This window comes from Tachyglossus aculeatus, chromosome 1 (genome assembly GCF_015852505.1).
Source record: "Tachyglossus aculeatus isolate mTacAcu1 chromosome 1, mTacAcu1.pri, whole genome shotgun sequence".
Classification (NCBI taxonomy): Eukaryota; Metazoa; Chordata; class Mammalia; order Monotremata; family Tachyglossidae; genus Tachyglossus; species Tachyglossus aculeatus.
The window spans coordinates 71,372,498-71,386,587 of NC_052066.1; the positions used below are offsets into that span (position 1 = coordinate 71,372,498).

The 14,090-nt window shown below is 47.1% G+C and overlaps 1 protein-coding gene across 1 annotated transcript in view; it reads left to right on the forward strand.

The window, feature by feature from the left end:
* Window positions 1-269: 269 nt before the first annotated feature.
* Window positions 270-14,090, forward strand: part of RUBCN (rubicon autophagy regulator) — a 121,874-nt gene continuing 108,053 nt past the window's right edge. The window contains exon 1 of the mRNA XM_038742812.1: window positions 270-348. Coding sequence (XP_038598740.1) covers window positions 308-348 — 41 coding nt within the window. The 5' untranslated portion in view covers window positions 270-307. The remainder of the gene's footprint in view (window positions 349-14,090) is intronic.

The following is a 14,090-nucleotide window of genomic DNA, read 5'->3' on the forward strand; positions in this document are numbered from 1 at the left end:
TAGTTCGCGGCAATGCATGCTGGGAGGGGTAGTTCGCGGCAATGCATGCTGGGAGGAGTAGTTCGCGGCAATGCATGCCGGGAGGAGTAGTTCGCGGCAATGCATGCTGGGAGGGGTAGTTCGGGACCCGACGGAGGCTCGTAGCGCAGGGCCGACCGTTGGGGCGGGGCGGGCGGGGGGGGGGCGCGGTGCATGCCGGGACTTGTAGTTCTCTCGGGGGGGCTCTCTGGGGGTTGTAGTCCGCCGCCGAGCCGGAAGTGGGGGCGCCTCGGCCGCCTTGGCCTCAGTGCGGCCCGGGGGCCCGGACATGGACGGCGCCTGTCGGCGGGAGAAGCAGGACCACAGCAGGTGGGGACAGCCGTCACCTTCATCATCACCACCATCACCAACACCACCACCACCACCGGGAGGGGGGGGGAGGAGGAGGAGGAGGAGGAGAATTCATTCATTCATTCATTCAATCGTATTTATTGAGCGCTTACTGTGTGCAGAGCACTGGACTAACCGCCTGGGAAGGACAAGTGGGCCACATATTCATTCATTCATTCAATCGTATTTATTGAGCGCTTACTGTGTGCAGAGCACTGGGCTAAGTGCTTGGGAAGGACAAGTGGGCAACATATTCATTCATTCAATCGTATTTATTGAGCGCTTACTGTGTGCAGAGCACTGGGCTAAGCGCTTGGGAAGGACAAAAGGGCAACATTCATTCATTCATTCAGTCGTATTTATTGAGCGCTTGACAGCGCTTGGGAAGTACAAGTGGGCAACATATTCATTCATTCATTCATTCAGTCGTCTTTATTGAGCGCTTACTGTGTGCAGAGCACTGGACTAAGCGCTTGGGAAGTCCAAGTGGGCAACATATTCATTCAGTCAGTCAGTCAATCGTATTTATTGAGCGCCTACTGTGTGCAGAGCACTGGGCTAAGCGCTTGGGAAGGACAAAAGGGCAACATATTCATTCATTCATCCATTCATTCAGTCGTATTTATTGAGCGCTTGACAGCGCTTGGGAAGTACAAGTGGGCAACATATTCATTCATTCATTCAATCGTATTTATTGAGCGCTTACTGTGTGCAGAGCACTGGACTAAGCGCTTGGGAAGTCCAAGTGGGCAACATATTCAGTCAGTCAGTCAGTCAATCGTATTTATTGAGCGCCTACTGTGTGCAGAGCACTGGGCTAAGCGCTTGGGAAGGACAAAAGGGCAACATATTCATTCATTCATCCATTCATTCAGTCGTATTTATTGAGCGCTTGACAGCGCTTGGGAAGTACAAGTGGGCAACATATTCATTAATTAATTCATTCAATCGTATTTATTGAGCGCTTACTGTGGGCGGAGCACTGGACTAAGCGCTTGGGAAGTACAAGTGGGCAACATATTCAGTCAGTCAATCGTATTTATTGAGCGCCTACTGTGTGCAGTGCACTGGGCTAAGCGCTTGGGAAGGACAGAAGGGCAACATATTCATTCATCCATTCATTCAGTCGTATTTATTGAGTGCTTGACAGTGCTTGGGAAGTCCAAGTGGGCAACATATTCATTCATTCATTCAGTCAGTCAGTCGTATTTATTGAGCACTTACTGTGTGCAGAGCACTGGACTAAGCGCTTGGGAAGGACAAGTGGGCAACATATTCATCCATTCATTCAGTCAATTGTATTTATTGAGCGCCTCCTGTGCGCAGAGCACTGGGCTAAGCGCTTGGGAAGGACAAAAGGGCAACATATTCATTCATTCATCCATTCATTCAGTCGTATTTATTGAGCACTTGACAGCGCTTGGGAAGTACAAGTGGGCAACATATTCATTCATTCATTCATTCAATCGTATTTATTGAGCGCTTACTGTGTGCAGAGCACTGGACTAAGCGCTTGGGAAGTCCAAGTGGGCAACATATTCATTCATTCAATCAGTCAATCGTATTTATTGAGCGCTTACTGTGTGCAGAGCGCTGGACTAAGCGCTTGGGAAGTGCAAGTTGGCAACATATTCATTCAATCGTATTGAGCGCTAACTGTGTGCAGAGCACTGGACTAAGCGCTTGGGAAGTACAAATGGGCAACATATTCATTCATTCAGTCATATATATTGAGCTCTTGCTGTGTGTGGAGCACTGGACTAAGCGCTTGGGAAGTACAAGTGGGCAACATATTCATTCATTCAGTCAATGGTATTTATTGAGCGCTTACTGTGTGCAGAGCGCTGGACTAAGCGCTTGGGAAGTACAAGTTGGCAACATATTCATTCAATCGTATTTATTGAGCGCTAACTGTGTACAGAGCACTGGGCTAAGCGCCTGGGAAGTACAAGTGGGCAACATATTCATTCAATCGTATTTATTGAGCGCTTACAGTGTGCAGAGCACTGGACTAAGCACTTGGGAAGTCCAAGTGGGCAACATATTTACTCATTCATTCATTCAGTCGTATTTATTGAGTGCCTACTGTGTGCAGAGCACTGGACTAAGTGCTTGGGAAGGACAAATGGGCAACATATTCATTCATTCAATCGTATTTATTGAGCGCTTGACTTAGTGCTTGGGAAGTACAAGTGGGCAAAACATTCATTCAGTCAATTGTATTTATTGAGCGCTTACTCTGCAGAGCACTGGGCTAAGCGCTTCAATCGTATTTATTGAGCGCTTCCTGTGTGCAGAGCACTGGGCTAAGCGCTTGGGAAGGACAAGCGGGCAACATATTCATTCATTCATTGTCAATCGTATTTACTGAGCGCTTACTGTGTGCAGAGCACTGGCCTAAGCGCTTGGGAAATACAAGTGGGCAACATATTCACTCATTCATTCATTCAATCGTATTTATTGAGTGCTTACTGTGTGCAGAGCACTGGACTATGCTTGGGAAGTACAAGTGGACAACATATTCATTCATTCATTCAATCATATTTATTGAGCAATTACTGTGTGTGGAGCACTGGACTAAGCGCTTGGGAAATACAAGTGGGCAACATATTCACTCATTCACTCAATCGTATTTATTGAGCGCTTACTGTGTGCAGAGCACTGGACTAAGTGCTTGGGAAGTACAAGTTGGCAACATATAGAGATGGTCATTCATTAATTAATTCATTCAGTCGTATTTAATTCATTCAATCGTATTTATTGAGCGCTTACTGTGTGCAGAGCGCTGTACTAAGCGCTTGGGAAGTCCAAGTTGGCAACATATAGAGACGGTCATTCATTAATTAATTCATTCAATCGTATTTATTGAGCGCTTACTGTGTGCAGAGCACTGGACTAAGCGCTTGGGAAGTCCAAGTGGGCAACATATAGAGATGGTCATTCATTAATTCATTCATTCAGTGGGATTTATTGAGCGCTTACTGTGGTCAGAGCACTGGACTAAGCACTTGGGAAGTTGTCAAGTTGGCAACATATAGTGACGGTCATTCATTAATTAATTCATTCAATCCTATTAAGCGCTTACTGTGTGCAGAGCACTGGACTAAGTGCTTGGGAAGGACAAGTTGGCAACATATAGAGACGGTCATTAATTAATTAATTCAGTCATACTTATTGAGCGCTTACTGTGTGCAGAGCACTGGACTAAGCGCTTGGGAAGTACAAGCTGGCAACATAGAGAGACGGTCCCTACCCAACAGCGGGCTCACAGTCGAGAAGGAGGAGGAAGAGGGAGGAGGAGGAGGCGGCCTTCCCAGACTGATCCCCCTCCTTCCTCTCCCCCTCGTCCCCGCCTTAACCTCCTTCCCCTCCCCACGGCACCTGTATATATGTATATATGTTTGTACATATTTATTACTCTATTTATTGGTTTATTTATTTGTACATATTTATTCTATTTATTTTATCTTGTTAATATGATTTGTTTTGTTGTCTGTCTCCCCCTTCTAGACTGTGAGCCCACTGTTGGGTAGGGACCGTCTCTATAGGGTGCCAAATTGGACTTCCCAAGCGCTTAGTACAGTGCTCTGTACACAGTAAGTGCTCAATAAATACGATTGAATGAATGAATGAACCTGTCTCCATGTTCTGTTTCATTGTCTGTCTCCCCCTTCTAGACTGTGAGCCCACTGTTGGGTAGGGACCGTCTCTATAGGGTGCCAAATTGGACTTCCCAAGCGCTTAGTACAGTGCTCTGTACACAGTAAGTGCTCAATAAATACGATTGAATGAATGAATGAACCTGTCTCCATGTTCTGTTTCATTGTCTGTCTCCCCCTTCTAGACTGTGAGCCCACTGTTGGGTAGGGACTGTCTCTATGTGTTGCCAATTTGTACTTCCCAAGCGCTTAGTACAGTGCTCTGCACATAGTAAGCGCTCAATAAATACAATTGATTGATTGATTGATTCCCAGACTGAGCCCCCTCCTTCCTCTCCCCCTCCTCCCCATCCCCCCTGCCTGACGTCCTTCCCCTCCCCTCCATGCCCCACCTGTATATATATGTATATATGTTTGTACAGGTTTATTACTCTAATTATTGATTTTGCTTGTACATATTTATTCTATTTATTTTATTTGGTTTATATGTTTAGTTTTGTTGTCCATCTCCCCCTTCTAGACCGTGAGCCCGCTGTTGGGTAGGGACCGTCTCTTTATGCTGCCGACTTGTACTTCCCAAGCGCTTAGTACAGTGCTCTGCACACAGTAAGCGCTCAATAAATACGATTGAATGAATGAATGAATGAGGGAGTGGGGCGGGAGGGTGAGCATCGGGCCCAGGCCGGAGGGACGGAGCTGGGGCGTTGTGCTGGAACGATGAAGGCAGGGTCAGTCATTCAGTCAGTCATTCAGTCGTATTTATTGAGCGCCTACTGTGTGCAGGGCACTGGACTAAGCGCTTGGGAAGTACAAGTTGGCACCATCTAGAGACGGTCCCTACCCAACAGCGGTCTCACAGTCTAGATGGGGGAGACAGACGACAAAACAAAACATGGAGACAGGTTCAGTCATTCATTCAATCGTATTTATTGAGCGCCTACTTGCTCTGCACACAGTAAGCGCTCAATAAATACGATTGAAAGGAGGAATGAATGCAGAGTACTGGACTAAGCGCTCGGGATGTGCAAGTCGGCAGCAGATAGAGACGGTCCCGACCCAATGACGGGCTCACAGTCTAGAAGGGGGAGACAGACAACGAAACAGAACATGGAGACAGGTTCATTCATTCAGTAGTATTTATTGAGCGCCTACTATGTGCAGGGCACTGGACTAAGCGCTTGCAGCATATAGAGACGGTCCCTACCCAACAACAGGCTCACAGTCTAGAAGGGGGAGACAGACAACAAAACAAAACATGGAGACAAGTTCATTCATTCATTCAATCGTATTTATTGAGCACCTACTGTGATCTGCACACAGTAAGCGCTCAGTAAATACGATTGAATGAATGAATGCAGAGTACCGGACTAAGCGCTTGGGAAGTGCAAGTCGGCAGCAGAGACGGTCCCTACCCAACAACGGGCTCACAGTCTAGACGGGGGAGACAGACAACAACACAAAACATGGAGACAAGATCATTCATTCATTCAATAGTATTTATTGAGCGCCTACAGAGTGCAGAGCACTGGACTAAGCGCTTGGGAAGTACAAGTTGGCAACATAGACGGTCCCTACCCAACAACGGGCTCACAGTCTAGATGGGGGAGACAGACAACAACACAAAACGTGGAGACAGGTTCATTCATTCAATCAATCGTATTTATTGAGCGCCTGCTGTGTGCAGAGCACTGGACTAAGCGCTTGGGAAGGACAAGTCGGCAGCAGAGACAGTCCCGAACCAACGACGGGCGCACGGTCTAGAAGGGGGAGACAGAGAACGAAACAAAACAAGTAGACAGGTTTATTCATTCGTTCATTCAATAGTATTTATTGAGCGCCAACTGTGTGCAGAGCACTGTACTAAGCGCTTGGGAAGTCCAAGTCGGCAACATATAGAGACGGTCCCTACCCAACAGCGGGCTCACGGTCTAGAAGGGGGAGACGGACAATGAAACAGAACATGGAGACAGGTTCATTCATTCATTCAATCGTATTTATTGAGCGCCTACTGTGTGCAGAGCACTGGACTAAGCGCTTGGGAAGTACAAGTCGGCAATATATAGAGGCAGTCCCGACCCAACAGTGGGCTCACAGTCTAGAAGTGGGGGACGGACAACATAACAAAACATGTAGACAGGCATCGGGTGGAAGTAATAATGATAGAGAAGCACTTGGGACAACCTGGTAAACTTGTATCTCCCCCAGCGCTTAGAACAGTGCTTGACACATAGTAAGTGCTTAACAAGTACCATTATGATGATGATGGTATTTGTTAAGCCCTTACTATGTGCTAACTTGTACTTCCCAAACGCTTAGTACAGTGCTCTGCACACAGTAAGCGCTCAGTAAATACGCCTGAATGAATGAATGCCAAGCACTGTTCTAAGCGCTGGGGTAGGTGCAAGGTAATCAGGTTGTCGCACCCGGGGCTCACGGTCTTCATCCCCATTTTACAGAGGAGGGAACTGAGGCACAGAGTAAAGGGATTTTCTCCTTAGCTTCGTGAGGGCTGGGAACACTTCTGCCAATGCTGTTAATTGGGGTGTTTATTAAGCGCTTACTACGTGCCGGGCTGTGTACTAAGCGCTGGGGTGGAGCCAAATCAAGTGCTATTCTGAGCCCTGGGGTAGGTACAAGGTGATCAGGTTGGACCCAATCCCTGTCCCACATGAGGCTCACAGTCTCACTACCCATTTGACAGATGAGGGAACTGAGGCACAGAGAGGTGGAGGGACTTTCCCGAAGTCACACAGCAGACAGGTGGCTGCTACACTCGTTCTCTGTCGTATTGCACTCTCCCAAGCGCTCAGTACAGTGATCGGCATACAGTAAGTGCCCGGTAAGCACCACTGGTCGGTTGAAGGGATTGGGCCGGACGAGGGAAGGAAGATGTTGGGAAAAGTAGAATAATAATAATAATGGCATTTCTTAAGCGCTTACTATGTGCAAAGCACTGTTCTAAGCGCTGGGGAGGTTACAAGGTGATCAGGTTGTCCCACGGGGGGCCCAGTCTTCATCCCCATTTTACAGATGAGGTGACTGAGGCCCAGAGAAGTGACTTGCCCAAAGTCACCCAGCTGGTGTGGCGGAGCCTGGATTAGAACCCACGACCTCTGACTCCCACCGAGCGGGAATGGGCAAGAAGGGACACCATGAGGACGAAGGCCAGGGAATCGATCACTGGTACTTATTGGGCGTTTACTACGTGCAGAGCACTGTACTAAGCCCTTGAGAGAGGAGTTTAATGCAACCGAATTAGTAGACACGTTCCCTGCCCGCTTCGAGCTCGCAGAAGAGGAGCCAGACCTTCTGTACTAAGCGCTTAGTACAGTGCTCTGCACACAGAAAGCGCTCAATAAATACGATTGATGTTGATGATGATGATGATGTACTGTAAAATCGTTGTGGGCAGGGATTGTGTCTGTTAGATTGTTGGGTTGTTTTCTCCCAAGCGCTTAATACAGTGCTCTGCGCACAATAAGCGCTCAATAAAAGCAGTTGATTGATTGATTAGACCCTGGGTGGGAGTCGTTGGGGATGAGCCCTGGGGTGGAGAAGCAGCGTGGCTCAGTGGAAAGAGCCCAGGCTTTGGAGTCAGAGGTCATGGGTTCGAATCCCGGCTCCGCCACTTGTCAGCTGTGGGGCCTTGGGCAAGCCGCTTCTCTGTGCCTCAGTTCCCTCATCTGGAAAATGGGATTAAGACTGTGAGCCCCATGTGAGACAACCTGATCACCTTGTATCCCCCCCCCCAGCACTTAGAACGGTGCTTTGCACATAGTAAGTGCTTAATAAATGCCATTATTATTATTATTATTATTATGGGACAGCTGGTTGGTGAGGAAATAGAGATGGCAAGATTGGCTTTAGTGCAGGAATATAATAATCAATCATATTTATTGAGCGCTTACTGTGTGCAGAGCACTGTACTAAGCGCTTGGGAAGTACAAGTTGGCAACATATAGAGACAGTCCCTACCCAACAGTGGGCTCACAGTCTTAAAGGGGCTCACAGTCTAAGAGTTATATATTATAATAATAATAATAATGATAACATTTATTAAGTGCTTACTATGAGCAAAGCACTGTTCTAAGCGGTGGGGAGGTTACAGGGTAATCAGATTGTCCCTCGTGGGGCTCCCAGTCTTAAGCCCCATTTTCCAAATGAGGTCACTGAGGCCCAGAGAAGTGAAGTGACTTGCCCAAAGTCACCCAGCTGACAGTTGGCGGGGCCGGGATTTGAACCCACGACCTCTGACTCCAAAGCCCGGCCTCTTTCCACTGAGCCACCCTGCCTCTCCATGGGCTGGGCGAGCAGATGCTGAGGGCATTTTACGCGGCAAAGGGCAAGGAGGGGTGGGACTGAGTGGAGGACATGTCTGAAGGTGGAAGCAGCGTGGCTCAGTGGAAAGAGCCCGGGCTTTGGAGTCAGAGGTCATGGGTTCGAATCCCGACCGCCACATGTCTGCTGTGTGATCTTGGGCAAGTCACTTAACTTCTCTGCGCCTCAGTTACCTCATCTGTAAAATGTGGATGAAGACTGTGAGCCCCCCGTGGGACAAGCTGATCACCCGGTATCCTCCCCAGCGCTTCGAACAGTGCTTTGCACATAGTAAGCGCTTAACAAATGCCAATGATGATTATTATTATTAAGGTGGGAGAGGAAGAGCGTCAGCGAGCCGCAGCAAGGACTGGGTGGAGCAGAGAACATTTGGAAAGCATATCGCGTGGCCCGCGTTCAATTATAGGTTTCCCCGGGCGTTGCCTCCCTTCTTGGTTCAGCGGCAAACAAATTAGCCCCGCACCTGCCCCACACTTCCGCAAATGCAGAATAACACCGATCGCGTTCGTGCCTGCAACTACTTTGGCGTTGGCGCCATACCGGGTCCTCAAATGGGGACGTGTGGGATTTCGGAAATTGCATTGAACCGGATTTAAGACGCGTGTCCCCCTCCTTTTGGGCTCTCCATTATGGATGTGAAGGCCCTACTGAGAGCTCACCTCCTCCAGGAGGCCTTCCCAGACTGAGCCCCTTCCTTCCTCTCCCCCTCGTCCCCCTCTCCATCCCCCCCATCTTACCTCCTTCCCTTCCCCACAGCACCTGTATATATGTCTGTACATGTTTATTACTCTATTTACTTTACTTGTACATATCTATTCTATTTATTTTATTTTGTTAGTGTGTTTGGTTTTGTTCTCTGTCTCCCCCTTTTAGACTGTGAGCCCACTGTTGGGTGTCTCTATATGTTGCCAATTTGTACTTCCCAAGCGCTTAGTACAGTGCTCTGCACACAGTAAGTGCTCAATAAATACGATTGATGATGATGATGATGAAATGGGGACGTGTGGGATTTCGGAAATTGCATTGAACTGGATTTGAGACGCGTGTCCCCCTCCTTTTGGGCTCTCCATTATGGATGTGAAGGCCCTACTGAGCGCTCACCTCCTCCAGGAGGCCTTCCCAGACTGAGCCCCTTCCTTCCTCTCCCCCTCATCCCCCTCTTCATCCCCCCATCTTACCTCCTTCCCTTCCCCACAGCACCCGTATGTATGTATATATGTTTGTACATATTTATTATTCTATTTATTTATTTATTTTACTTGTACATATCTATTCTATTTATTTTATTTTGTTAGCATCTTTGCTTTTGTTCTCTGTCTCCCCCTTCTAGATTGTGAGCCCACTGTTGGGTAGGGACCATCTCTATATGTTGCCAACTTGGACTTCCCAAGCACTTAGTACAGTGCTCTGCACACAGTAAGCGCTCAATAAATACGATTGATTGATTGATGTGAAGGGGTAGAAGGACCCTGGTACCACGGTCACACGGGTGTGTTTTGTCTTTTAGAAGACAGTTTCAGGAAGAGTGGTGATCTGTGGTGCAGCTGGACTCCACAGGATCTGAAATCGGAGTATTTCTCTATTTTGGTGGGGGCTGGGGGAGGAGGTAGTTTGAATGAAGCGGGTGGAGGGGAGATAATGCTGCATTCCCATCGGTCCCTAATCCATCCATCAATCAATCGTACTTATTGAGCGCTTACTGTGTGCAGAAGCGGGTGGAGGGGAGATAATGCTGCATTCCCATCGGTCCCTAATCAGTCAGTCCATCAGTTGTACTTATTGAGCGCTTACTGTGTGCAGAAGCGGGTGGAGGGGAGATAATGCTGCCTTCCCGTCGTTCCCTAATCCATCAATCAATCAATCAATCGTATTTATTGAGCGCTTACTGTGTGCAGAGCACTGTACTAAGCACTTGGGAAGTCCAAGTTGGCAACACATAGAGACAGTCCCTACCCAACAGTGGGCTCACAGTCTAGAAGGGGGAGATAGAGAACAAAACCAAACATATTAACAAAATAAAATAAATAGAATAGATATGTACAAGTAAAATAATAAATAGAGTAATAAATATATACAAACATATATACAAACATATATACATATAATACCACCAGTTTGACTCCAAGGTTGTGCGTATAGCTTTAATTCTATTTATTCTGACGACTTTGACACCTGTCTCCGTCTTTTGCTTTGTTGTCTGTCTCCCCCTTCTAGACCGTGAGCCTGTTGTGGGGGAGGGATCGGCTCTCTATGTTGCCAACTTGTACTTCCCAAGCGCTTAGTCCAGTACTCCGCACACAGTAAGCGCTCAGTAAATACGATTGATTGAATGAGTGAATGAATTCAGTGTTAGCGGTCCGAGTTCTCAGGTCCTACCCCTAGCTCTCCTGCAATCAATCAATCAATCAATCGTATTTATTGAGCGCTTACCGTGTGCAGAGCACTGTACTAAGCGCTTGGGAAGTACAAGTTGGCAACATATAGAGACAGTCCCTACCCAACAGTGGGTCCTGCAGATCCGCTACATGATTCTGAGCAAGGTACTTTCATTTTGAATGCTTCATTTGACTGAAGCCCCTTCCTTCCTCTCTCCCTCGTCCCCCTCTCCCTCCCACCTTCTTACCTCCTTCCCTTCCCCACAGCACCTGTATATATGTATATATGTTGGTACATATTTATTACTCTATTTATTTTACTTGTACATATCTATTCTATTTATTTTATTTTGTTAGTATGTTTGGTTTTGTTCTCTGTCTCCCCCTTTTAGACTGTGAGCCCACTGTTGGGTAGGGACTGTCTCTATATGTTGCCAATTTGTACTACCCAAGCGCTCAGTACAGTGCTCTGCACATAGTAAGCGCTCAATAAATACGATTGATGATGATGATGATGATGATTATTCTCAGAGTCAGCACCACGGTGGGGTTGCTAATTCCGCCTTTAGATAATCCTGCGAGGCGCTTTGGCTCCTCGGGTACAGAGCTCGGCATTCCTTTGGCCCTTTTGTTTCCCTCTCCCATATTCCCAAGCACTCGCAAGTTCAGCACGGGGCAAAGGTATTGTAAACACACAAAGCAGCATCTGGTTTATCACAACTCGGTCACGTACAACCCTCCATACCTGAATTTACACCACCCTTCAAGATAGGAGAGAAGCAGCGTGACCTAGTAGATAGAGCCCGGCTGGGATTCACATGACCTGGGTTCTAATCCTGACTCCATCACCTGTCTGCTGTGTGACCTTGGGCAAATCACCTACCTTCTGTGCCTCAGTTCCCTCATCTGTCAAATGGGGGTAAAGACCGTGGGCCCCGCGAGGGGCCTGGACCGCGTACGACCCGATTAGCTTGTACCTGCTCCAATCAATCAATCAGTCAATCAATCGTATTGAGCGTTTGCTGTGTGCAGAGCACTGTACTAAGCGCTTGGGAAGTAGAAGTCGGCAACACATAGAGACAGTCCCTACCCAACATCATCATCATCATCATCATCAATCGTGTTTATTGAGCGCTTACTGTGGGCAGAGCACTGTACTAAGCGCTTGGGAAGTACAGGTTGGCAACACATAGAGACAGTCCCTACCCAACAGCGGGTTCCCAGTCTAGAAGGGGGAGACAGAGAACAAAACCAAACATACTGACAAAATAAAATAAATAGAATAGATATATACAAGTAAGATAAATAAATAAATAAATAGAGTAATAAATATGTACAAACATATATACATATATCCAGCATTTAGTACAGTGCCTGGCACATAGTAAGCGCTTAAAATGTACTATAAAAAAGAAAAACTGAACTCTCTCGCGATAGCTCTTACTTGGCCAGGCACGTTAAATCATTCTCCCCCTTCTAGACTGTGAGCCCGTTGTTGGGTAGGGACCGCCTCTATATGTTGCCGACTTGTACTTCTCAAGCGCTTAGTACAGTGCTCTGCACACAGTAAGCACTCAGTAAATGATTCCAGTTGTCCAAAAGCTCCTGCTGAGTTTTGTAGATGTATTTAGAAGACTTTATCCCTAAATGGCCCTGATCCCAGTCACAGTCTTCTAGATGGCAAGCCCGCTGTTGGGTAGGGACCGTCCCTATATGTTGCCAACTTGGACTTCCCAAGCGCTTAGTACAGTGCTCTGCACACAGTAAGCGCTCAATAAATACGATTGAATGAATGAGGGAATGAATAAATACGATTGAATGAATGAATTTGGGTTGGGATTGGCAAGTCCCGGGTTTCCTCCCCAGATTAATGTCTTCTCTTTTCTCCTGTGTCCGCATGGCAGTTGGGAGAATCAATCAATCAATCGCATTTATTGAGCGCTTACTGTGTGCAGAGCACTGGACTAAGCGCTTGGGAAGTACAAGTTGGCAACATATAGAGACAGTCCCTACCCAGAGAACTGAATGTGATAGTCAGTAGTGCGGGCCGCCGTTACGGCCGTTGGCACCATAGAAATCTATAGATATACTAGAGTTTTGTTTCTCCCGCTCACCTTCACCTTCTGGACAAGCGTGTGACTCTTTGCCAGGATTTATGCATGAACTCCTCCCTTGTTGCCTTGGGCAGGCAGTGGGGCTATGCAGAAGCCATTCATTCATTCATTCATTCAATTGTATTTATTGAGCGCTTACTGTGTGCAGAGCACTGTACTAAGCACTTGGGAAGTACAGGTTGGCAACATATAGAGAGGGTCCCTGCCCAACAGCGGGCTCACAGTCTAGAAGGGGGAGACAGACAACAAAACATATTAAAATAAAATAAATAGAATAAATATGTACAAATAAAATAAATAGAGTAATAAATAGGTACAAACATATATACATATATACAGGTACTGTGGGGAGGGGAAGGAGGTAGGGGGAGGGGGAGGAGGAGGAGAAGAGGAGGCCTTCCCAGACTGAGCCCCTTCCTTCCTCTCCCCCTTGTCCCCCTCTCCATCCCCCCTAATCTTACCTCCTTCCCTTCCCCACAGCACCTGTATATATGTATAGATGTTTGTACATATTTATTACTCTATTTTATTTGTACATATCTATTCTATTTATTTTATTTTGTTAGTATGTTTGGTTTTGTTCTCTGTCTCCCCCTTTTAGACTGTGAGCCCACTGTTGGGAAGGGACTGTCTCTATATGTTGCCAATTTGTCCTTCCCAAGCACTTAGTACAGTGCTCTGCACATAGTAAGCGCTCAATAAATACGATTGATGATGATGAGGAGGAGGAAGGAGGGGGCTCAGTCTGGAAAGACTGACAAGTGGCGGAGCCGGGATCCGAACCCATGACCTCCGACTCCAAAGCCCGGGCTCCTTCCACTGAGCCACGCTGCTTCTCTGAGATTGGGATTAAGACCGTGAGCCCCACACGGGACACGGACTATGTTCAACCTGATTAGCTTGTAGCTACCTCAGCGCTTAGTACGGTGCCTAGCACGTAATACACGCTTAACAGATCAATCAATCATATGTATTGAGCGCTTTCTGTGTGCAGGGCACTGGACTAAGCGCTTGGGAAGTGCAAGTTGGCAGCATATAGAGACGGTCCCTACCCAACAGCGGGCTCACAGTCTAGAAGGGGGAGACAGAGAACAGAACCAAACATACTAACAAAATAAAATCAATAGAATAGATATGTACAAGTAAAATAAATAAATAGAGTAATAAATATGTACAGTAGTAAATATGAAGCCATGGCTTCCGTGCAGTTTTGCCCGTGGGATGGGGCCAACCAG